Here is a 23,850-nt window from a genome sequence, read left to right as displayed (position 1 = left end):
GGCCATGGAAGAGCTGAGAGGCAGAGAAGCCTCGGCTGCGGTGAGTGGGGAGGGGTCCGGGACTGCAGGTCACTTTGAGAGGTTTGTGCTGTCCCAGTGTAAGGATGTTGGGGACCTGGATGGATTCCTTAATTCTTTTGAGCAAGCCTGCAAGATGCACCAGGTCCCCCCAGCTGACAGGGTCCAGCAGCTCACCCCCTTACTGGATGAGAAGGCCGCAGGGGTGCTCGGCCAGCTGGAGGGGCTGCAGCCAGGGGACTATGAACTGGTCAAACAAACCCTGCAGCACAAGTTTGGGCTCACCCCTGAGATGTACAGGAAAAAGTACCAGAGTGCACAGAAAGGCCCTGAGGAGACCAATTTAGACCTTGTCTCCTGCATGGCACGATATGTCCGCAAGTGGGTATTTGGGGTTGGAGCACAGACCCCAGAGGACCTGGTTAAGCTGATGTTCCTGGAACAGCTCTAGGAAATTTGCTCACCCAACCTGAGACTGTGGCTGAAGGACAGGAAGCTGGAGGACCTACACAGCGCAGGGAAGGTGGCTGATGAATTCACAGACAGTTGGTCCAGATGTGAAGGGGAATCCCAGAGAGACCAGCTTCTGGCTGTGCAACAGGGGGAGGCGCGTATGGGGGGGTCCCAGAAGGGAGGACCCAACAAACCCCCTTCCCCCTCCGAGGGACAGCTAGTACCTAGGCGGACCAGCCAGCACAAGGGAACTGCTATGCCATCACTGTGGGCAAAGGGGCCACAAGTGGACCCAGTGCCCCAAACCCCAAGACAGGCTCCACAAACTGAGACTTTCCAGGGTTAACTGGGTGGGGCTGGAGGAGGAGCAGGCTGCCCAAGTGGGAGGAGATGGCAGGCCTCAGCTCAGGTGGGAGAGGCCCCTCAGGCAAGCTCCTTTGGGAGACCTGACACGTCAGAGGCAGGTTTCTCTGTGTACCGGGTGGAGACAGGGCTCCCTCTGTGGAGCGAGTGCCTTGTGCCCTTGGAAATGGATAGAAGGAAGGCCATGGGCTAATGGGGCACGGGCGCAGAGGTGACACTGGCCCGGCATAGTGGCCCCAGACCACATGGGGCCCAACGCTCACCTGACCCTGACGAGCATAGACGGGACCCCATTCAAGGTGCCTGTGTCTTGAGTGCAACTGAAATGAGGGGCTAAGGAGGGCCCCAAGGAAGTGGGGATGCACCAGCACCTGCGTGATGGGGTGCTGATGCGTGGTGACCTAGAGGATTGGCCTGAAGGACCCGTAGCTGGATAAACCAGTAGCGAGCGTGCCGATACCAGAGATGATGGGATGTCTGGGGTGTCCAGGTTTATGGATTTTGGGAAGCAGATAGAACAATCCTGGTCGGGGGTCAGAAGGTGTTTCTGTGTGGATTTGTTCCCGAGCAGCTGTAGGGAGGCTTTTAAGGAGACAGTGTAGTTTCTTTTGGTATTCTGAGGTGGGATCAGAGGAGAGAGGTTTGTAAAATGTGGTTTATCCAGCTGTGTAGACTCTCTTCTCAAACCCTACACAACCAACACCCCCAGCTATCTCTGAGATACTACTGACTTCCTAAGGAAACTACAAAACATTGATAACCTCCCCGATAATATCATCCTTGCCACCATGGATGTAGAGGCTCTATACACCAACATCCCACATGAAGATGTATTACAAGCAATTAGAAACACTATCTCAGAGGACACCACTGCCAATCTGATAGCAGACCTATGTAACTTTGTTCTCACCCACAATTATTTCCAGTTTGAGAACAACTTATACCTCCAGATCAGCGGCACAGCCATGGGTACACGCATGGCCCCACAGTATGCTAATATCTTTATGGCTGACCTAGAACAACGTTTCCTCAACGCCCGTCCTCTTTTAACCCTTCTCTTCTTACGCTACATCAATGACATCTTTATGATCTGGACGCATGGCCAAGAAACACTGGAGACATTCCACAGAGATTTTAACAACCTACATCCCACCATCAATCTCAGCCTGGACCATTCTACATGAGAGATCCATTTCCTGGACACCAAAGTACAAATCAGCAATGGAAAATTAGACACCACTCTCTACAGAAAACCCACTGACTCATACAGTTACCTACATGCTTCCAGCTCCCATCCAGAACACACCATACGATCCATCATCTATAGCCAAGCCCTTCAATACAACCGCATGTGCTCTAATCCCACTGAAAGAAACCTGAAACTTCAGGATCTCTACCAAGCATTTATAAACCTCAACTACCCCCCCGGAGAAATAAAAAAGCAAATTGAAAGAGCCAGACGAATACCTAGAAACAATCTACTTCAAGACAGACCCAAGAAAACCAACAATAGAACACCACTTGTCATCACCTACAGCCCCCAACTTAAACCTGTCCAACACATTATCAATAAACTACAACCTATACTGGAACAGGATACCATACTCCAAGAGGCTCTGGGAGACAGACCCATAGTCTCCTATACACAACCACCTAACCTCAAGATGATTCTTACCAACAACCACAAGACATACCATACTAATATCAACCCTGGTACCTTCCTTTGCAACAAACCCCGTTGCCAGCTTTGTCCACATATTCATTCTGCTGATACCATTATTGGACCTAACCAAGTGAGTTATAAGATCAAGAACACATATTCCTGCGCATCCAGAAATATAATTTATGCTATCATGTGCCGAAAGTGTCCGTCTGCTATGTACATTGGACAAACATCTCAGACACTTCACCAAAGGATCAATGCCCACAAAACAGATATTAGACAGGATCACAAAGACAAAACAGTTTCTTGCCATTTCAACCAGAAAGGACATTGTCTCAACGACTTGATTACCTGCATACTGCTTCAAAGGCCTTTTAAGACTACACTTGAAAGAGAATCCTCTGAACTGTCATTCATGCTTAAATTCGACACTTTACACCTAAGTTTGAATAAAGACGCTAATTATCTTACTCATTACAAAGATAGCTTCCCCAATTATCACCTCTAATATCATTAGCTCACAGACATTTACCTCCCCCCCATCCTCCTTCTGTTCTGAAATTTGATTTGTCCTTTTCATATGTGTTCATTTTTTAAATTGTATCCTTTGGTATATATGGTTGTGACAATTTTCTTCCACTATTTGATCTGAGGAAGTGGGTCTGGCCCACGAAATCTCATCACCTAATAAACCATCTTGTTAGTCTTTAAAGTGCTACATCGTCGTTTTTTGTTTCAGCTACACCAGACTAACACGGCTACATTTTTATCACTATAGAAGGGATATTTATAGTCATAAATGACCTCAGCGGGCTGCAAGTGTCCCAGCAGCTGGCCAGAAACAAGTCCCCCCTTCCCACTCCAGCCTGCCCCAGGATGTAGCTGCCATGCAGTTCCCCACTACCCCAGGCTGCCTTGTTGCACAGCCACTGACTGGACCATGTAGCCCTCGGCATGCTGGGTTTCAGTGTTACAGTGTCACAGACATTGGGCTACTATATATATGATGAAACATCTGAATCATTTTACTTTCTCCTAATATGGAAGCTGTTTCATCTCCCACTCATAGTTGCCACTGCCCAGTTTCCAACTCAAACTTTTTGTTTTTGAGATGGGTTTACCAGAACTGCATGCCCTATTCAAGATGTGGGTGTGCAGATTTATACAATGGCACTGTGATATGTCTTATCACTCCCTTTTCCACTGGTTGCTAACATTGTCAGCTTCTTTTGAGTGCCACTGTATAGCGCACAGATATTTTCAGAGAATTATCCACAGTGACTTCAAGATCCCTCTCTTGAGTGGAAACTGCTAATTTAGACCTCCCACTTTTTGTATGAATAGCTGGGATTATGTTTCCCAAGGTGCATTGTTCATTTATTCATTACATTTATTCATATGCCATTTTGTTACCTGGTCACCAATTTGGTGAGATCACTTTGAAACTCTTCAGTCTCCTTTGGACTTAACAATACAGAGTAATTTTGTATCATCTCCAAACATCAGGGATGAAAAATGCTGGGATGTACCAGTGTGCCCTGCACCAGGCCAGGCATCCTTAGTAAGGGGGAGGGAGGAGCTGATTCTAGGACTACCTTTTGTTTCCTGTGTTTTTAAGGATGCATGAGAAGACCTTCCCTCTTGTCCCATGCCTGCTTGCTTTGCTTAAGAGCCTTTGGTGAGGGATCCTGTGAAAGGCTCTCTCAAAGTCCAAGTACCCTAAATGCACTGGATTGCCCTTGTCCATGTGTTTGTTTGACCCTCTCAAAGAATTCTAATAGAGCAGCAAAGCATGATTTCCTTTCCCAAAGCTTGTGTTGCCTCTTATTCGATCAAATGTGGTTTTGTCCAGTGGGGTGGATGGTTGATTCCTAGCTTCAATAGGTAGTGGACGCAGAGACATTCTAATTATCTCCAAGCCTTACTACAGTCAAGGGCTGGGCTGGGGTAGTGGCTGGTGTTGCATCAGGAGTGAGTGAGGTTCCAGCAGGGAGTCATTCAGTCATCCTTTTCCACCTCAGCAAGTGAGCACATCTGTTGCTATTAGTTGACAACTCTCCAAAGCACCTGTGGGGCTGTCTGGCCAGCACAATTTTCAGGGCTCTGCCAGCTCCCCAAGTCCCAAGGTGGCCCTCCTATTGGGCAGAGGGCAGCCCCCTGTCCCACAATGCTGAAGGGGGACCGCCAGTCTCACTATGCCCTGGGCCACATGGAATGATCACCAGTCCCACAACGCTCTGGGGCAACCTCCAATGCCCTGGGGCAGCCACTTACCCAACAATTTACCCTGGGGTGACTGCATGACCCACAATGCTCTGGGGGCAGCCACCTATCCCATAATGTCCTATCCCACAAGGCCATGAGGCAGATTCCCATACTATGGTAGGGTGACCACGTATCCCACAGTACCCCGAGGCGGTCTGCTCCCATGATGCCCCGTGGCTCTACAGGCTCCCTCTCTTGCAGCCCCCTCCAATCACAGCGAGCAACAGGCCCCGCCTCCTCCGAGTGTCGCGCGCCGCCGTCATGACGTAACCGCCTCAGGAACGAGGCGGCCCCGCCCACGGAGAGGCGGAGGAGGCGGGAACAACGCGATGACGCTCCGGGAAGAAGATGACGTCGAAAAGGCTGCTCTGTGTCGCGCGGGGGGAGGCGGGATTGAGGTGACGCGGCGCGCGCGCCCCCTTTCGGACGCGGGTTGATGACGCCATTGGGCGGCGCCGGCAACTCCTGGCAGGCGGTGGTGGCGGCGGCACAGGGAGCCGGAGCGAGGCCCCGCTCTCCGCGGGGGGGTGAGTGACCGGCTCTGCTCCTGCCGCCCTGTTCCCACCGAGATCCGCCCTCCCACACCTTCCTGTTCCCACCACGGTCCGGTCCCCCTTCTTCTCCCCTGCCATCCCCTCCGTCGCCCTGTTCTCTCCGCGGTCCGCTTCTCCCCTGCACCCCCTTCCAGCCCCGCTGCCGCCCCCCCTCTATTCCCATTCAGCACCTCGCCCGCCATTCCGCTGCCCTGCTCCCACCCTCGCCCCTCTGCTCCCACATGGGTCCGCTTGCTTCATAGCGCCTTCCCCCATCTCTGTCCCTGCAAAACCTGGGCAAGGCAGGGGGTCCCAGAGTGTTTGGGGGGAGTAGTTTCCCAGCCTCCGCTCCCCCCCCGGGAGATGTTAGAGTCTTTGTCATCCTCCCTTTCTGCCTTTGATCTTCTCCAGGCCCCTGGTGTGCGGGCTGATGGGATCTCAGGGCAGAACTCCCCACACACCACACCCCATGGAGGGTTGCACTGGTTCCAAAGCACTTTCCCTACTGGCCTTCCTCCCCCCACCCACAGGTGGGACTGGCAGGGGTGGCCCTGAGAGCAGCAGCCCCACCTTGTGCACCCTAAAGTGCCCAACACCTCACCCTCTGTGCACTGGGGAGCTGGGGACCTCCCTTTCTTATCACTGTGACTAGGGGAGCAAGAGGCATGGCCCCTGGATTCACTCCTTCCCCCGATCACTGGGGGAGATGCCAGAGATCCTGTCACTGCTGTCAGGGGCTTGTTGCTCTGATGTGGATTTACTTAAAACACCCCAGTGTTCAGTGGTTATGCTCTGTCTCAGGCCTTCCGTCTATAGGCCGTGTGTGAATTTGGTCAGTGTGGTCTTCTCTCAGGTTCTACAGATATGCTCTTGCCCCACCCATCTACATTCAGAACATGTCTGCAAAGTTCGCAGGCTTTCCCTGTGCCACCCCATTTATTTGCATCTTCCTATCTCTATTGCCTGCTTGTCTTAGCTGTCCCGGCCAATGTTCCCTCTAATTTTCCCCATCCGTGTGTGGAATAAATTTTATATGCACTGGGGCATGTGTAGATGTGCACCACAAGTAGATACACATGCTACTGGCTGTGGGTGCTTGCTAATCCACTGGGAAGCATTTGAATCTCTCCTAGGTGGCCGCCTAAGTGCTCAGCCTATAGGAAACATTGGTCCTGGTACTTCCCACTCTATCCTTACTACACCTAGCTATTGAGAAAGCACCTCCTATTTCAGATGAGCTTATGATACCGGCTTCTACTGCTCTCCCTGAATATGTGCACAGCCACCTCTCAGTCCTCCTTCAAAGTTTCCTGAGCTATGCTGCCCATTGGAATTTTATTAGTGAGGCCACTAGTGTTCCTATTCCACTGTCTGGTGCAGACCCCTCATTTCCTTATGCTCTCCTACTGTTCTGTGCCCATATCTGCCCCGTCTTTGTTCTGGGTTTGTATGGTGCCTAGCACACTGGCATCCCAGTCCATTCCCAGGACCCTAAAGTTCATGTTAGGAATGTTAAATATCGGTTAATTGAATAGTTGAGTAACCTCATGAATTCTTAGTCAGTCAACTATCTGTAGTCCCTGGGGCCAGGGCTGGCAGCCAGTGCACTCCAGCCTTGCTCTCCAGAAGACCCTTGCCACTCCACATTGCTGCTGCTGTATCAGAGACAACAGTGTGGGGTGCCAGGTGGGAGCTGGTCCGCAAGTAGAGACAGTTTAAAAACCAGCTCCCCTTCTGGATGTCTGCCTGTGATAGAGGCAGTGGCGTGAGGTGGCAGCAGTTCCTCATTGTCTGAGCCCCGGACCCGGTGTGAGCCGAAACTGAACTGGCCTGCCTGACTGCCCAGTTCCTAATACACTTTAAATGCAGAGCTGCAGTGGGGGTAGGTCCCAGACCTGTCGCAAGCCAGGACTGAACTGGGCTGCTGGCCAGACTGCTAAAAAAATGTACAGGCAAGTGGGGAATGCGGGGAATATGTGTAGTCTATAGCATTAACCTTTAAGTTTTTGCTTATTGGTTAATCAACTACACTTTTATATCCCTAGTGCACACACATGCCATAGCTTGATTAGTCAAGCTCATTGTGCACATCATCAGCTCTTTGCTTCCTACCATTCCATGTCCTGGACAAGTTCCCTGAGACCATCCTCCCATCCTCCTTTATTTCAGCGCTCCTGCTGCAGCTCTTTTGGATCTTACCCATACCAAGGGCTCTGTCTGTATCCTTACTCCATTCTCTCCCATGCAAGGGGCTCTCTGTCTTTTTCAATGCCTGCTTCCTCCATGGCAGGAACCCTAATATTCTCCCACTCTAGGCGATCGGATTTCTCTACTCTTCCTCCCTCTGTACTGGAGACCTTCACTTTCTCTTATGCCAGAGGTTCTGTGCACCCCATTTTTATTCATTATGCTAATGGCTCTGTGCACCCCAGTTCCCTCCTCCCTTCATAACAAGGAATCCTCCATTGCCCTCTCCATTCTGCCATTTCCCATGTCAGGCTGCCCCCAGTCTCCTCCATGCCAGTGACTCTGTGTGTCCCCCATTGCCTCTTTCCTCCGTGCCAGGGAGATCACATTTTTGCTGTGCCTACCAATCGAAATCCTCCTGTTTCAGTGGCGGATCATGTCTACATTAGGCATGCTTTTCCCCGGTAGGAAAACTAGCAAAGTGCTGCTGGGGTGGATGCCACTCTTTGGGTAAAGCCCCACTTTATACTGGTATAGTACAAATACACTCCCAATTTTCTGAAATGCATGAGGGACCCAGAATTTATTTGGGTAAGAAAATTGAATCTAGAGTGGGAGTTCTCATCTTCTCAGGCCTGCCCAGGGGTCTCTACTTTTATTATCCAAATCTCAGTGTTATTCAGATCCCTTCATTGTCGGTTAACATTGCGGGGAATTTGGGTAATGCAGAGGTTTGGCTAAAGGGTTTCAGAGGAATGGGAGTTATTCTGTATATTAAAATCACCCCTCTAAGAGTGAGACAAGTTATACTGGTAATAGGATAGCTCTCCCAATGTGGTTGCCTGTATGCTAGGCGATGTTCCCTCTAATTTTTTCCATCTATGTCTTGAATAAATTTTATGTGCATCGAAACATGCAGATTGCTGCCCAAACACTCAGCTCACAGGGAGCACTGATTAGGGCAGGGGTGGGCAATAATTTTTTGACGGGGGGCCACTTCGAAAATTTTTGAAGTGGCCCCAGCTGCACAGGAAGGGGCAGGGCATCGAGCAGAAGGGGGGAGGGGCAAGATATTTCTGGGTTCTCCACCTCAGACAATGATTGGTCTGGAGGTGAGGGAGTGCCTTTGCCCCACCCCAAGTTCTCCCAAGGTGCCCATGCCCCTGGTGTGGGAGGAGATTTCCCTCGTTCCCCTTCCCTTAAGCCAATTACGGCTTGGGGGCAGGGGAGCAATAGAAGCCTTCTGTACTCTATCACCACCCTGCAAGCAGCGCACGGCACTTCATAGCGCTGTGTGCTCCTGGCAGGGTGGGAGGAGGCTTCACGTGTTTCCAATTCAGGCCTGGGGTTGGGGGAGCACATGAAGTTTCCTCCCGCCCTGCCAGGACCATGCGGCGCTTTCAATCACTACACGCTGCTTGCAGTGCGGGGGCAGAGTGTAGAAGGCTTTGTGCACTCCCACGCCCTAATTGGTCTGGGGGCAGGGGAGTAGCAGGGCCTCTGTGGCCTGAATCTACTCCTTGGCGGGCCATATCCGGCTGGCGGAGGCCCTTTTCCCACCACTGTATTAGGGGTTTCTGCCCACACAGCTGGGTCTGTCATGTATCGCATCTCTTCATACCCTTGACCAACAAAGCTGAACTGGCAGATGTTTGTAATGCAGATGTAGCCTCAAGGCTTGGCCACGTGTACAGAGCCACACTAGTACGACCATTGTGCATTCAATTAAGACACTGTCATGCCCACCGGATAAACTATCCCATCGGTGTAGTTATTCTACCTCTGCAAGAGTGGACAGGAGAACTACTTGATGACTAGAATTGGAATTAGCACTGCCAACACCCGTGGATGAGGTCGGTATAACTGCGTCACTCAGTGTGGTGGATTTTTCACATGCCTGAGCAATGGAGTTATACTGATTTGAAACAATATAGACCTGTCCTTTAGTGTGGACTATGGATGTTAAGGACTAGTCAACTATCTGATAAGCAAATGCTTATTGGATAGTTAACAGGATAGTTGACTAGTTGCTCCCCCCTCCCCTTGCTGCCTCTATCAGATAGAGGCAGCAAGGTAGGGGAACAGGGATTGTACTTCAAACAGCAGCGCCACGGGGAGTCTGGGTTCCGTGCGGCACTGATGCTTTTAAATGCCGCAATGGTGTTTCTAAGGGGCAGCTCACCACGGAACCTGGGGTAAGCTGGAGTCCCCAGCTGTCCCCAGGCTTTGTGTGGCGCTAAACCTAGGATCAGCTGTGTGGTGCTGTCCCTTTGAAATGCCACAGCAGCCTTTCAAAGCGGCAGCGCCGCATGGAGCTCGGGGTCAGCTGGGGAGTCCCCAGCTGATCTTGGGCTCTGCGCAGCACTGCCCCTTTGAAACCACAGCACTGCCCTATCAAGTAGTCGATGCAAAAATGCATTGACTATTCAATTAGTGAAATACCCGCTAAACATCCTTAGTGTGGACACAAATATATTGGTAGAAAGGTGCTTGTACAATTAGATTTCAAGCCCAGAAGGAACATCAGATTATCTAAGGAGTCTGGCCTGCATATCACCATTAAGTGTTACCTGCTAACTTGTGTTGGACTATACAACGTCTTCCAAAAAGGTATCAAGTCTGTCTTGGAAGAGTTCAGTAGGATAAACTCCCAAAGGCAACTCCCCCTTATTGTTACTGTATTGGAATTTGACTTCAACTTCCAGCCATTAAATTTTGATCTGCCTTTCCTTGCTATGTTAAAGAATTTAGTACTTGGAATTTTCTCCGCAGAACTGTAATCAAACAACCTTCTAAAAAAGAATCTTAGGAGATAAATAAGAGGGATAGTGATTAAGGATGTAAAAGGCAGGTAACTGGGTAATCATGTAGTCAATACAATTTGTGTCGACTACACAACTAGTCGATAAGGGAAGGCACTACCCCCTGCTGCAGCTCTGAAGTTTAAATGTAGTAAGAGCTGAGATTTAAACATAGTAAGAACCTAAGGTCAAAGTCAATTTCACAGTACTCACAAAAACCTATCAGAAAATATTTCCATTGATCATAATAGAAATTTATGGATAGGCAAAGAGAGAAAAATGCCGCTTGACAAGTAGAATTAGACAAGGGAAATATCCTTAAATTAGTTTTGAGATGTGGTCTTGACAGTCTGTTTGAAGCAGTTGTAAGTCTTTAGCCTTTGAATCTCAGCATTTACTGTCACTAAAATATTGTTTGAGCCACTCCAGCTGTGAAAATTGAAATAGATACATATCAGAAAAACTTTTAACTCATAATCTTATGCATTATGAAAAATCAGATAGATAAAAATCAGGGCAGGGGCTTAAAATACACTTTAGTATTATCCATCAATTATATAAAATATCAAATCAAATTCTGCAATGCCTAAAAACATTGGAATAAAGAAGATAAATTGTGAACTTCTGTTTAATTTTGTTGATACAGTAACAAGGGAACAATCAATGAAATGAAAAGGTGACGAATTTAAAACTTATCAAAGAAAGTTCTTTCGCACATATTGTCTAACCCTGGTTAACTGGTGGAACTCTCTGCTACAGGACGTTAATTGAGGCCAACAATGTAACAAGATTCAACGAAGAATTTGTCAACTTTGTGGATGATCAGACTATCCAGAGTTAGACTAGTGAATGCAAATGAGTTTTGGAAGAGCAGTTAAATCTACCTCATGCTTCAGAGATTTAAGCTAATTTCTACTTATCAGAAATCAAGATAGACTTTGTAGGGGGTAATTTATCTGTAGGGTTTTTTCATGTTTGTGGGAAATGTCTGATGCTGGTGGGCTATGGTCTGGAAATTCCAGCATTGCACAGGTGTCTAACAGAACTGGAATGGACCTCTTACACCATCAAGACTAGATCTCCTATGCGTCAGATAATCCTGTTCTAAATCAGGGTGGATTGATTTAAATCAGTGTGATTTAAATCACGAAAAAAAAATCATTGATTTAAATCAAATTTCCCACTGATACTACTACACATATTTCTTCACACAATGGTGCAAATGTGGTTACTAAAACATGTTAATTTACAGCTCAGTACAGCATTCTACACTATCTAAGAGGGTATATGTTGTGTGATTTTTTTTTTTTTTTTTTTTTTTTAGATAACTTGATTTTTATTAATTTAGGAAATAGCACATAATACTCATGCAGCAGCATTACATTAGGAATGGTAAGACCTCAATCATATACACATGAACACATTAGTTCTTACATTTTATTAAATTAAATCTTAAATGTTCCATAAACATTTCACATTTGCAATTGCAACGGTTTCCTGAGTTGCTGGCTGACGGCTGGCCTTAAACTCTTTTTTTTTTTTTTCCCCATTTTCAAATTTTATTAACTCTATCAGACACTACCCAATTAGCCCATTATAAGATGGGATTTTCAGGTCTCTCCACCACACTGGTTTTCTCTCCTGAGCCTTTGGACTCTCGCTCCGTCTCTCTCTCTCTCTCTCAGCTCTCCTCCGCCTTCTGCTTCTGTCTCCGTCTCTCTCTTTCTCTTCTCCCCCTCCTGCCTCTCACTCTCCCTTTCTCTTCTCCTCCTCCTTCTGACTCCATTGGGGATGCACACTCGTCCAGACCCTGCCCCCGGGCGTGTATGTCACCACCCTGCCCCCCTTCGCCTCCTGCCATGGTGCTCAGCTGACTTCTGCGCCGCTCAGCTGTGCCACTGCGCGGGAGCAAGTGGAGCAAATGGCCTCTCACTCTTCTCCTCCTACTGCCTCGCCTTCTCTCTCTCTTAGCTCTCGTCCATCTCCTGCCTCTCTCTCCTTCTTTCTCTTCTTCCCCTACTGCCTCTCACTCTGTTTCTCTTCTCCTCCTCCTGCTGCGTGTCTCTCACTATCTCTCTCGCAGTCCTCCACCTCCTCTGTCTGTCCTCCGCTTTCCTCCTTTTGAATCCGGCGCCCTTTCCCAATGTCAGAGGTGTACGCTCGTTCAGGCCCCACCTCCTGGCTGTTCCTTTAGGTCGAATTTTTTATAACATTACTAAACCTGTTATTTTGAAATAACGGGCTACCTATTTTAAAATCTGAACTTCTGCTTTCCTTGGGGAATACTGCTAATTTCAAAATAGTTCTTTTGAAATAGCGTTAATGTGGATGCTCTGGTGCTGCTATTTCGAAATAACTACTCCCCAGAGTAATTCAAACTAATTACTGTCCAGTGCTTTCTGGGGCTCTAAGTAGAGGTTAATGGAGCCTGCCTCGGATTAATTTCCAGACTTCCCTGTAGTGGGGACATGCTATTTCGATTTTGTAAAATTGGGAGTTAAATCAAATTTAGTTTGAAATAATTTCCTAGTGTAGACATGTCCTAAATGTACAGTGTTTTGAAAACTTTTATCACTAGCTCTCCCCTCCTCTCCTCCACTCCCAGTATCATTTTGATGCAGATCTGATTCCAAGTTACCAAAACTAAGACTGATTGTGCTTAGAATGCACTTAATTTTGGAGTAAGGCCCATTGAAAACAAGTATAAGTTGGGGTTCCTTTGGGAAAGCTCAGTTATGCTGAAGTAAATTAGGAAATAGATTTATGGCATCACCATTATGGTCTGTGGCCATGATGTTCCAAAATAAGAGGCATCCCGTCCCATCCATCTTAATTGTAGAGATTTGTGCCTTGTCTGTGAGTCAGTTTGTTCAAGAACTCCTCCTAAATGATAACAGGTAGGAGCACCAAGTTTGGTAGGCAGCTTCCTCCTATCCTAACTTAAAGCAAGTTTGGGGTTTTGGTGTACCAGCAAAATGGGATATGCCTGGAATTCAACTGTTTTCAGTAATATGGAAAGTAGGGTTGCCAGATGGTTTCAGAAAAAAAAAAAAAACCTGCTCCCTTTAAAAAACATGTGGTGAGGTTTTTTGGCTCTAACAGGCTGCTGGCAGCCGCCCGCCATCTTGCCTCCCTGCGCCAGGCTGAACAGCTCCCCTGCAGAACCCAGTAAGCACTAGGGTTGCCAGGCTGCCTCGGTATTGAGCCAGACAGCCCGGGATTTTTGTCTTCTGGCCAGGAAGAAAAATCATAAAGTACCAGACATTTTATGTGTCCAGTATTTTCTGAATTTTTTTTACCAGACAGGAGGCAAAAATAACGGACTATCCAGTTCAATACCGGACACTTGGCAACCCTAATGGAAAGGGAGGGGGCTGATCAGAGTCGCCACTGGGAAAAGTGAGCATGGGGGACAGTGGTACCACAGAGTGACCACTGGGGCAGCTGCGCCAGGAAGGGAGTGGCCAGCAGTGGACGGGGTTCATCATCTTGCTGTGGCACCTCTGCACCAAACCCCTCCCTCTCAGTGGAGGATCAGACGGAGGGATAGGGAGAGGGGGAAAGTTCTGCCAGCCCCATTGCCACGGTGCCACTGCCACAGCTCCTCCTCCTGGGAGCACTGCCGGGACCAGGCAGTGTAGCCCCACCCCCAATAGGAGCCACAGGTTGCCTCCCCCCCAACACCACCAGATCATGGGAGCTGGCCTGCACAGCTCCTGCCCCTGTGCCCAGGGAATGCCGCAGGGGGCCAGCCTGCATGCCTCCTCCCAGGCTGGGCCTAGGGAGTGCCTGCTGGCAGCCTGCATGGCCTCTCCTGCTACCCCCCAGGCCAGACCCAGGCAACGCCGTGTAAGTCTTCTAGTATCATATAAAATAAGAAAACGACACTCTGGCAACTCTAGATTTCTCTTACTGCAGTTTTCTGTACTGTATATTTGGGTGATAGATTATAAACCCAGTTAACTATTTAAACAAGCCATAAGCATTAGCTGTACTTGTTTTTTCTAGCGACATCCAACGTAGCCAACAGCTTAAGAATGTTGTTAAATCACAGTGAGTCTTGAGCAATGATGTATTGCAAAGTTGATCCACATTGTTCTTCAACCATATCCTCATCATTTTCTCCCTATAAGCAGCTTTCTTTATGATCCATTCTTGCAGCTAGGCCCTGCATCATCTTCTTACACTGCTTACACTTGGCACATTTTCCTTTTTTGCCCAGGGAATGAATTTCTTCAAAATATTCCCAGACAGTGGCGGGGGAGGTCTCTTGCGCCCATGAGTTTATCTGCAGTAAAAGAGATGGGGAACATAGGAAGCTGTGTGAGAGCTGAATGTCTCCCCTATTTCTTTCCAGTACACTCCACTGTTCCTTTCTATGCTGCCTCAAATACTTTCCTATATATTGTGTGTCTGTCTTTTTACAATGTCTTAACTAACTGCTTTGCCATGTTTGCTCCAGGTCTGCCACCACATAAGCGCAGAACAAAACCCTATCTAGTCTGTGTCTGTCTTTGCACATGTTAATTTGCTGAGAAACAAAAATTGAAAGCCCAGAACTTTCAAGAAGCAAGAGCTGGTTGTTAGGCTGGACAGACTAGAGCCAGTAATTTTTATGAGATTGTAAGCGTAGGTGTAGCATGTTTGTGATCAAATGTAACTGTAACTGTTACTTTTAAATGGGAAATTTAATATTGTATCGATTAAAAAAAATGTGACTGAAATTAAAAATCAGATTTTTTATTTTTTTTTAATCACTGATTTTTATCTACCCTGTCCTAAATTGATGAAGCACCATCTTCAGACCATTTAGGTTCCTGCTCTCCCCCTCTTCATTGGGAGACTGCTCCAGGATCTCACTCATCCTATGGTTAGAAACCTCTGAATTTCCAGCATACATTCAGAGATTCCAAGACCAGGACTTGCCAGTATGATCATCTAGTCTGACCACCTGCATAACGCAGTCCAGAGACCTTCCCTGCACTAATTCCTGGAGCAGATTTGTTAGAGAAACATTGGACCTTGATTTAAATGTTGTCGGTGATGGACAATCCACCAGGACCTTTGGTCAGTTGTTCTAGTGATTAATTACTCTCATTGTTGCAAATGTACGCCTTTTTTCCCATCTGAATTTCTCTAGCATCAACTACCAGCTATTGGACGGTGTTAGACCTCTGCTGATTAAAGATCCAGTTAGGGAATATTTGTTCCCCGTGTAGATATTTACAGATGGTGATCGAATCTCCCTTTGATCTTCTCTTTGTCAAGCTAAATAGCTCAAGATCTTTGAGTCTCTTGGTCTAAGACGGGTTTTTTTTAATCATTCGCACAACTGTTCTCTGACAGAGCACTGATGAATTGACATCCTTCAATTGTGCACACTACAGTGGGGCACAGGATTCATAGAACTTTGTCAGACACACGTATTGTGATTCAGTATTGAGACTGGGGGGGAGCGAGACAACATCTTTTATTAGACCAGCTGCTGCTGGTGAAAGATGGGCTTTTCAGTATAGACGGGTGCTCGTTTCTCTCAGCAACTGGTGTCTGTCTCTTTCATAACCTGGGACCAGTATGGCTACAGTAACCCAGCCAGTGCCAGTGGCCAAGTCGTTTTCCAAATTGGCCACCTGTATTCAATAGTTGCATTTTCCTCCTCCCATTCAGTGTGGAGGCTCCCGAATTGGTCTGGAATCAATAGATCCCTGTCCGAGAGCAAAATAAATTCAGCCAAACTAGCCCCAAATTGATTCAAGAGCGTCCATTCTCATAGTGCTAGAATTTTCTGAGAGGAGGACTTATGCTGAGTGCTGCATGGGCCCCATATGACCAGCATTAAGGTCCCCCAGCATCGAGGTTCCCTCCAATCCAGAATTTGGATACCCCCCCGCAATTGACCCAGATGCCCTGGATAGATTTGGGTTGGGTCTGTGTAGATAGCGATTTGGGTACGTTCACTGGGTTGGGCAGCCCATCCGAGACTGGAGGGGGCCCCCACATTGTTTCAGGTCCTGGGCAGACCCCAGCTGTGATTGGGGTCCTCTGTTATGCAGGGTACAGCACAGACCTGGTGGTGATTCTCCTATTCTTGGCAGTGTTGCCTCCCTTTCTCTCCCAGTAGCTAGTAGAGCAGGAGCACAGGAGAAACTGAGGCTCAGACAAGGGGTGATGCAATGAATTGAGGGTCTTCCTGACATCTGGTAAAGCAGAAGGACGGTAGCCTGACCTCTGTCCCCCTCCCCCATAGGCACATCGGAGCCATGAAGGAAAACATCCAGGCTAAGAAGATGTGGGGTCCAAACCATGGGCTCTGTGAGCCCCCCAAGCGAGAGAGGCTGCACCTGGCATCCCAGGACTGGGAGGAGCCTGAACCCCCAACCCCCAAGCATGGCGGCTGCTTTGAAGGTGGGCGGCGGCTGGCCTACACCAAAGAGCAACCCCCGGGCTTTGACAGCGAGGAAGAGGATGGCGACACTGATGACTGGGACTTGCCTCGCATGTCGGGCTGGGCCCGGAGCAAAACCACGGGAGAGAAGGTGGCCAGGAGCAGAGGCCCGGACTGGCCCTTTCCCAGTGGGGCTGAGGGGCGGCTGCTGCCCCTGGCGGCCACCAGACGGCGCTGTCAGTTGCGTCGGCGCCAGCGAGCCCGGCGGGCCTTCCGCATGCTGCTGTATTCCAAATGCTCCTCTCTGGCCTTTCCCTGGAAGCTGTGGGGCAAGCTGGCCTGCAGGGGACGCCGGCGGGGCAGCACCAAGCGGACTCGCTCCTCCTTTTCCCTCTCCCCTGGCTCACAGCCTGACTACGACCTGAAAAGCTGCCCTCTGGAGGAGGAGGACTGCCAAGGCAGGGGCAAGCTGGGGCCCCGTCCCTTGCACTTCCAGCCCCGCTCCTCACCCCGACTGAACTACCACCTGGGCGGGGCCTTTGCCCCCTCACCCCCCCGGCTCAGTCTGCTGGGGGCGCTCATGGGTGAAGAGCCTGGTACCACCTCATACCCACAGTACACCCAGCTGCAGCGGGTGGCCTTTGAGAAGGAAGCTGGCATGGAGGTGCCAGGGGAGGATGGCGCTCGGCTCCCAGCTGAGCTGTCATCCCCTGGGAGCAGGAGAGAGGCACAGCCGATGCTGGACATGGATCCAGGTAACTGGGGGGGGGGGGGGGGAGGGGTGTCGTTGGTTGTGGGGGCTCCAGGCTGCTTTGGGGAGGAGTGGAATTTGACACATAGGGAACTCCCTACACCCATCCTCTCCCTCCATGTAACGGTGCCTATGTCTCCTCTTCCCCTCCCTCAGGCCCTGCAAGTGCCCTACCCAACGGCTTTGCTTCCCTGGCTCCCGATGGCAACCTCGGAGCCTTGGCCGCTGCCTCCTCAGACCCTAGCATCGTCATCAGTAACGTCTGCAGCATTGGTGGGGCCCACATGGTCGAGGAGTTCTTCCGGACCCCCCGGGACAAGGATGGGCCCGGAGTCCCCCAGAGAGAGGCGATCCCAGGAGAGAAGGCAGCTCAACACAGCCCGTTGCGGGAGGAACATGTCACTTTTGTACAGAGTAAGCAGGCTGAAGAGTGAGTGCTCCCCCTTGCTGGACCCCCGTAATATAGGGAGCAGAAGGTGATGGGGCTCAGAAAGTGAGGGGCTAGCACAGGAGAACGTGGGTGTAGCACTGGCCTCCTGCCACAAGTTGTCAGACATAGTTTAGCAGCCTGGCGAAGTAAAGGGGTGGAGCTAGAGCAGGCCATTCTGGGTTCCTCCCCTTTCATACCCGAGTAATTCCCTGCTGTGACCCTAGCCATGCTCAGTGAAGACACAGAAATACTTTGGCATCGCCACTGGATTTCAGAGTGAACATCCCATTCCTGCAAACTCAGGCAGATTCTAACGTCACTGGATGCCATGATGAGGGTGTGTTATGAGCATCAATAACGTACACGTTCTGGCTTTTTGTATGCAAGCTGAAAGGAAGCACAGTGTCTTGGGGAGGGATAACTGTCTGAACAGCCACTCTACCCCCAGAGGTGGCTGCATTTCAATGCTTGGCAAGGGGTCCCCATGTAACCAGTTGCCCAACCCCAGAAGTGGATGCATCTAAGTGCTGGGTGAGGTGTCCCCATGTAACTAGCCACCCCATCCCAGAGGTGGCTGCATCTCAGCCCCAGCACTGTCACCTCAGCTATTCTATCTTGCTGCTCACCACCTACAGGCATTCTAGATGAGTTCCTTCAGGCCTATGGCAGTCTCATCCCCGTCAGCACAGACGAGGTGGTGGAGAAGCTAGAAGACATTTTCCAGCAGGAGTTCTCCACACCACAGAGGTACCCGAGAGGGATTAGAGTGGGCAGAGGCTGAGAGCCAGGGCACTGGGACTCTCTCCTCAGCTCTGGGAAGTGAATGGGGGCTAACAGTTAAAGGAGTGGGGGATGTTAGCCAGTACTCCTGGGTTCCATGCTCCTGTCTTCCTCATTCCCCTCTCCTCCCTCTGCAGGAAGGGCACGGTTCAGCAGCTAATCCAGTCATACCAGCGTATGCCAGGCAATGCCATGGTGAGGGGCTTCCGGGTGAATTATAAGCGCCACGTGCTGACCATGGACGACCTCCAGACGCTCTATGGCCCCAACTGGCTAAATGACCAGGTGAGACGCTCAGCAAGGCTACAAGGGGATGCTGTGCTAGGAGCCCCTCTCTAGCAGTCAGTACTGGCCCTCCTGCCCCCGGGTATCTCAGGGTATGTCTACACTACCCTCCTAGTTCGAACTAGCAGGGTAATGTAGGCATACCGCACTTGCAAATGAAGCCCGGGATTTGAATTTCCCGGGCTTCATTTGCATAAGCGGGGAGCCGCCATTTTTAAAACCCCGCTGGTTCGAACCCCGTGCAGTTCGGAATAGGCTTCCTATTCCGGTAGTTTGGAATAGGAAGCCTAGTCCGAACTACCTAGTTCGAGCCCCGTGTAGCCGTGCTGCACGGGGTTCGAACCAGCGGGGTTTTAAAAATGGCGGCTCCCCGCTTATGCAAATGAAGCCCGGGAAATTCAAATCCCGGGCTTCATTTGCAAGTGCGGTATGCCTACATTACCCTCCTAGTTCAAACTAGCGGTATGCCTACATTACCCTCAGTGCCAAGCAAAGGGTCCCTGTGTAACCAGCCACCATGCCCCAGAAGTGGTTGCATCTCAGTGATGGGCCTCATGTCCAGAGACAGCTGTGGTGCCCTTCATCAATGTTCCCTTTAAGCTGAGTTCTTGTGGAGCTGCTCAGGAGAAATTCAGATGCCATTCAGCTGATTAGCAGAGTGCCTACAGCTAGATTTTGTGTTTCTGCTGGTGGTGCACATTCACTCATGCCATGGTGCACATACAAAAATTATTCTGCACATAGATGGAAAAGATTAGAGGGAACATTAATCCTAACCCTTTCTTTTTCCTCCCCGCTGTGTGTGCAGGTCATGAACATGTACGGGGACCTTGTCATGGATACAGTGCCAGAGAAGGTGAGTGATAGTGCCCCCTACATGCTTCCAGCCCTCAAACTGATGTCCTCTTAGTATGCCTTTTCCCCACTGCATCCAGTTCCCTGCAGCTCAGCCCCAGTTCACCAAGGGCATGTTGTCATTCTAAGGAACTGCCTTTCTTAGGAACTGACAACCTGACTCCCTATCTGCAGCTCTGCTAGCCCAGCTATAGGCTTCATACATCCTAACCTTAAGCTGATGTAAATCAGTCCAGCCCCCAACTTCAGCAGACTTGATGAGTGGCAGAACTCCCAGATTACAAAGTGGGACGTTGAAGGGGTCAGGACTCCTGGGTTCTTTCCCCAGCTCTGGGAGCAGGGTTGGGGCTGGTGGCCAGGACCCATGGGTACCATCCCCCGCTCTGTCCTTCAAGTCACCCCTATCCCACAATGGATCTCACTCTTGCACCTCACAGCAGGGAAATCTCAGTGCAGAGTTGTGAACCCCTTCTGTGTAGTGAACTCCTGATTCGCTGCGAGTCTGGAGCAGCCTGGAGGATCCGCTGCATCTGGACTAGTGGAGGAGTCCAGCCCAGGACTATTGGTATCTAAGCGGAGGCTCCTTCCCTCCCCAGGTCCATTTCTTCAACAGTTTTTTCTACGATAAGCTACGAACCAAGGGGTACGAGGGGGTGAAACGTTGGACCAAAAATGTGAGTATGCCGGGGAGGGGGCTTAGCAGGGGGTGCTCTCCCCTGGCAGGCAGGGATGGTCCCATAGAGGTACTAGGGGGCGCTGTGGAGCAGAAAGCAGGCAGCAAGCTAAGTGTGCGGTGCCCCCTACAGGTGGATATCTTCAATAAGGAGCTACTGCTCATCCCCATTCACCTGGAGGTGCACTGGTCCCTCATTTCTGTGGACGTGAAGCAGAAGAGCATCACCTACTTTGACTCGCAGCGAACACTCAACCGCCGCTGTCCCAAGGTAACCAGATGCAGGGGGTGGGAAACAGGGCCTATTCCCTCTAGGGTGCACCTGCTCCCTCCCCCAGGACAGGGACTGGCTGGCACAAGGGGGTAGGGAATGGGGTGTGCACTAGCAGATCCACCCCCAGGTCCCATCAGCCTTTCCCCCTTGATTCACCCCTTTGTGCACCTCTGCTTCCCACCCCCAACCCCCAGCACATCTGTAGGTACCTCCAGGCCGAAGCAGACAAGAAGGATCGGCCAGACTTCAGAGACGGCTGGAAGGGCTCCTTTAAGATGGTGAGTCCAGACACCTAGATTCCCTCCCCCACTCTAGGAGGGAGTTGGGGGTGAGGGGATTAGAGCAGGGGCTGGAAACCAGGACTCCTGGTTTCTATCTCTCCAAGCCAGTGGCTGTGGTTGGATTGTCCCTTGTGTGACCTAGTGGGAAAGGCAGCATTGGGCCTGGGCTCACCCTGTCCTCCCCTCCCCCCAGAACGTGGCCAGGCAGAATAACGACAGCGACTGTGGAGCCTTTGTCCTGCAGGTGAGTGGGAGCAGTGGCTCTTTGCTGTGCCCCTCCATGGCCTGGATCTCCCCTTCCAACATGAACAGCCACTTGGCCTTTCCCAGACCTGTCATCTCCTCCTGCCCCACTGTCTCCACATAGGGGAGGTTGCAAGGATACCATGAGCATTTTCTCCCTTGTGATCCCACAGTGCATTTCCCTGTCATGCTGCTGGGGAGTGTCTTGCTCTGCCCCTACTGCTGGACTAGCGCTGAGTGATCAGGGTGCTGGGAACTGGGCCAGAACCCGACAAGCTTACCTCACGTACACTGGGACTGGATGGGAGCCAGCGCTCCCTAGAGGAGATAGGCCCCACACCTCATTCCCCTCCTCACCTCCACCAGTCCCTGCACTGAGACTGAGTGGGAGCTGGCACCTGTCCCATTCCCCTTCCCTTCCTTCCCCTCACATCAGCCAGTCCCCTCCCTGGGCTTGTTAGTGCCAGCATCCCTTGTATTGAAAAGCTTTTCTCTGCTCCCCTGGTTAACCCTTTCTTTGCCTCTCATCCCCCCGCAGTACTGCAAGTTTCTGGCGCTGGGCCGGGCATTCACCTTCACCCAGCAGGACATGCCGAAGTTGCGGCGGCAGATGTACAAGGAGCTTTGTCACTGCAAACTCAGCGTGTGAGACGCCCTCCCTCCCCACACACCTCTTCCCTTCCGGATTGACACACAGACACAGTCTCCCCCCCCTTGCCCATGGGGGGGGCTCCCTGAACCCCAGAAGGATGGGCGGGGATATGGGCACCAACTCTGTAGCATTGGAACTCTTCAAACTTGGGGGGGGGAGGACAGCTAATCCCCCTCCCTCAACCAGACTTTTGGGAGACTTTTTTTACTTTTAGGGGGGTGGCCCCACTCCTGGTTCTATATTTTTTTCATATTTAAACCCAGTTTCCCTTGTTACATTTTGGGGGTAGGTTGGTCATGATAAATACACCCTCTACACCTGAATTTTGGGGACACTCCGGCTTTGGGGGGGAGGGTGTGGGGGGGAACCATTTCTACCCAAAGCGGGTGGGGGAGGGGCAGGGAGATGACAATCTCTACCTCCACCCTTTTTTCTCCTGTTGGTTATTTGTGTTAGTGAAGTTGTACGTTGGGGGGTGGGGGGACACAAGTTTATACACTGGGTTGTGAGAGGAGAAACAAACATTTTTTTATATATATATATATTATGCGATGGCAAATTGTTCTGGGCAATAAACTTCATTTCTTTGGAGAACCCCCCTGCCTTGAAATATGGGTCTCTGGGGAGTGTCATTTCCCCTGTGCCCCCTCACAAGTGGGGCAGATTTTCCTTTGGAAGAAGAACGAGGCCGAACAAGTCAGAATGTCTGCTGGGCAGTGTTCCCTCTAAGCTGAGCGGCTAGGAGGCCACCCAGCTGATTAGCAGTGCATTGACAACTAGCAGTATGTTTTTCTACTGGTGGTGCACATCTGCACATGCCTTGGTGCACAGAACAAAATGTATTCTATAAATGGATGGAAAAATATGAGGGGGGAACATTGGTGCTGGGGGTGAGGAATGGACACCCTTAGGACCAACTGCTGCAGGGACCCCCCAGCTCTAATTGGGATCAAGATCTTCATGATGCTGAGCACAGCACTGAGCACAGCCCAGACTTGACCCCCTGCTTACAATCAACAACAAAGGAATCCAAGAGCAGCCAGTGTTGTTTTGCCCAGCATGAGGGGCCACATTGGGTTTCTTCTGCTTCTGGGTGTAAGAGAAGCAGAGTTTTAAAACTAACTAAATTTATCCGAATGAGTGAATTTATGATTGTAAGGAACACTAGGAGGAAGAACTGCCAAAATAAAGACAGTGGCTTTCAAGAAGGCAGACTGTATGCAAACTGAGGGAATTGAGAGGTAAGATTCTGAGGGAAGTCTAAGAGGAAAGATCAGGGCCCATTACTAGAGCTTGAGCTTCTTCACAAGCATTTCTCACTCATGTCCTAATCCAGGTTGTTTTCTGAGTGCACTGATGACCACATCGCTATACTTGCAGTTCTCACTGTGCCATCACACAGCAAGCTAGGGAGGATGCTGCATTCGGCAGGGTTGTACAGCAGTCTGCATGTCCTGAACTCCTACCCACTTCCATAAACATTACAGTGAATGGATATGAGGAAGCACTCTTGGGAAAGACTGGTGTTCCATAACTGGTGGTGTTCAAGATGTATTGCTCATATCTATTCAACTTCCTCCCCTCCTCCCCTCTGTTGATTTCCAGCAAGCTAGAATGAGGAAGGGGCTGGAGAGTGTCCTATATAGTGTGGCATATGTACGCCATTCTGGGGGGGGGACGACCCCCAGCCCCTATGGCTACTGCTTAGGGTAAAACTTCTGCACTGGTATATGGCAGGTGCACACACCTATGTTGAATGGACATGAACAACATCTCAAAGAACACCAGTTGCAGAACAGGTAACTTGTCTTTTTTCTTACTTACTTTCACTAGTCATGATTTTATAGACCTCTGTCATATCCCTTAGGGGTGGTAGGAAGCATATAATTCGGTAATTGTGTAGCTGACACAAATGCTGTTGGTTACACAACTGATAAGTGGCTCTCCATTTAAAGAAT

General features: G+C 50.0%; 1 protein-coding gene across 3 annotated transcripts; it reads left to right on the top strand.

The window, feature by feature from the left end:
* The first annotated feature begins 5,130 nt into the window (after positions 1–5,130).
* On the top strand, positions 5,131–22,778 carry SENP3 (SUMO specific peptidase 3). Of its 3 annotated transcripts, XM_075907059.1 has the most exons (12): positions 5,150–5,289; positions 15,076–15,350; positions 16,531–17,423; positions 17,576–17,833; positions 18,485–18,596; positions 18,767–18,914; positions 19,723–19,770; positions 20,366–20,443; positions 20,576–20,713; positions 20,911–20,994; positions 21,191–21,241; positions 21,779–22,778. In XM_075907059.1, the coding sequence occupies exons 3-12, from the start codon at positions 16,544–16,546 to the stop codon at positions 21,887–21,889; spliced, it is 1,908 nt and encodes a 635-aa protein (XP_075763174.1). In that variant the 5' UTR covers positions 5,150–5,289; positions 15,076–15,350; positions 16,531–16,543; the 3' UTR covers positions 21,890–22,778. The 3 variants fall into 3 exon arrangements, 2 of the variants coding, with proteins under 2 accessions (XP_075763173.1, XP_075763174.1); XR_012897405.1 differs by lacking the exon at positions 15,076–15,350 and having other exon boundaries at positions 5,131–5,289; positions 20,922–20,994; positions 21,779–21,867; XM_075907058.1 differs by lacking the exon at positions 15,076–15,350 and having other exon boundaries at positions 5,131–5,289; positions 21,779–22,771.
* Positions 22,779–23,850: the final 1,072 nt, after the last annotated feature.

The sequence above is a fragment of the Pelodiscus sinensis genome, chromosome 24, assembly GCF_049634645.1.
Source record: "Pelodiscus sinensis isolate JC-2024 chromosome 24, ASM4963464v1, whole genome shotgun sequence".
Classification (NCBI taxonomy): Eukaryota; Metazoa; Chordata; order Testudines; family Trionychidae; genus Pelodiscus; species Pelodiscus sinensis.
This window is presented reverse-complemented; position numbering and strand designations above follow the sequence as displayed.

Bases quoted from the DNA above. Each gene is read 5' to 3' on its own strand.
- SENP3 (XM_075907059.1), top strand. From the start codon at position 16,544: ATGAAGGAAAACATCCAGGCTAAGAAGATGTGGGGTCCAAACCATGGG. The intron at 18,915-19,722 runs GTGAGACGCTCA...CTGTGTGTGCAG, and splicing joins CCAACTGGCTAAATGACCAG to GTCATGAACATGTACGGGGA. The intron at 19,771-20,365 runs GTGAGTGATAGT...TTCCCTCCCCAG, and splicing joins TGGATACAGTGCCAGAGAAG to GTCCATTTCTTCAACAGTTT.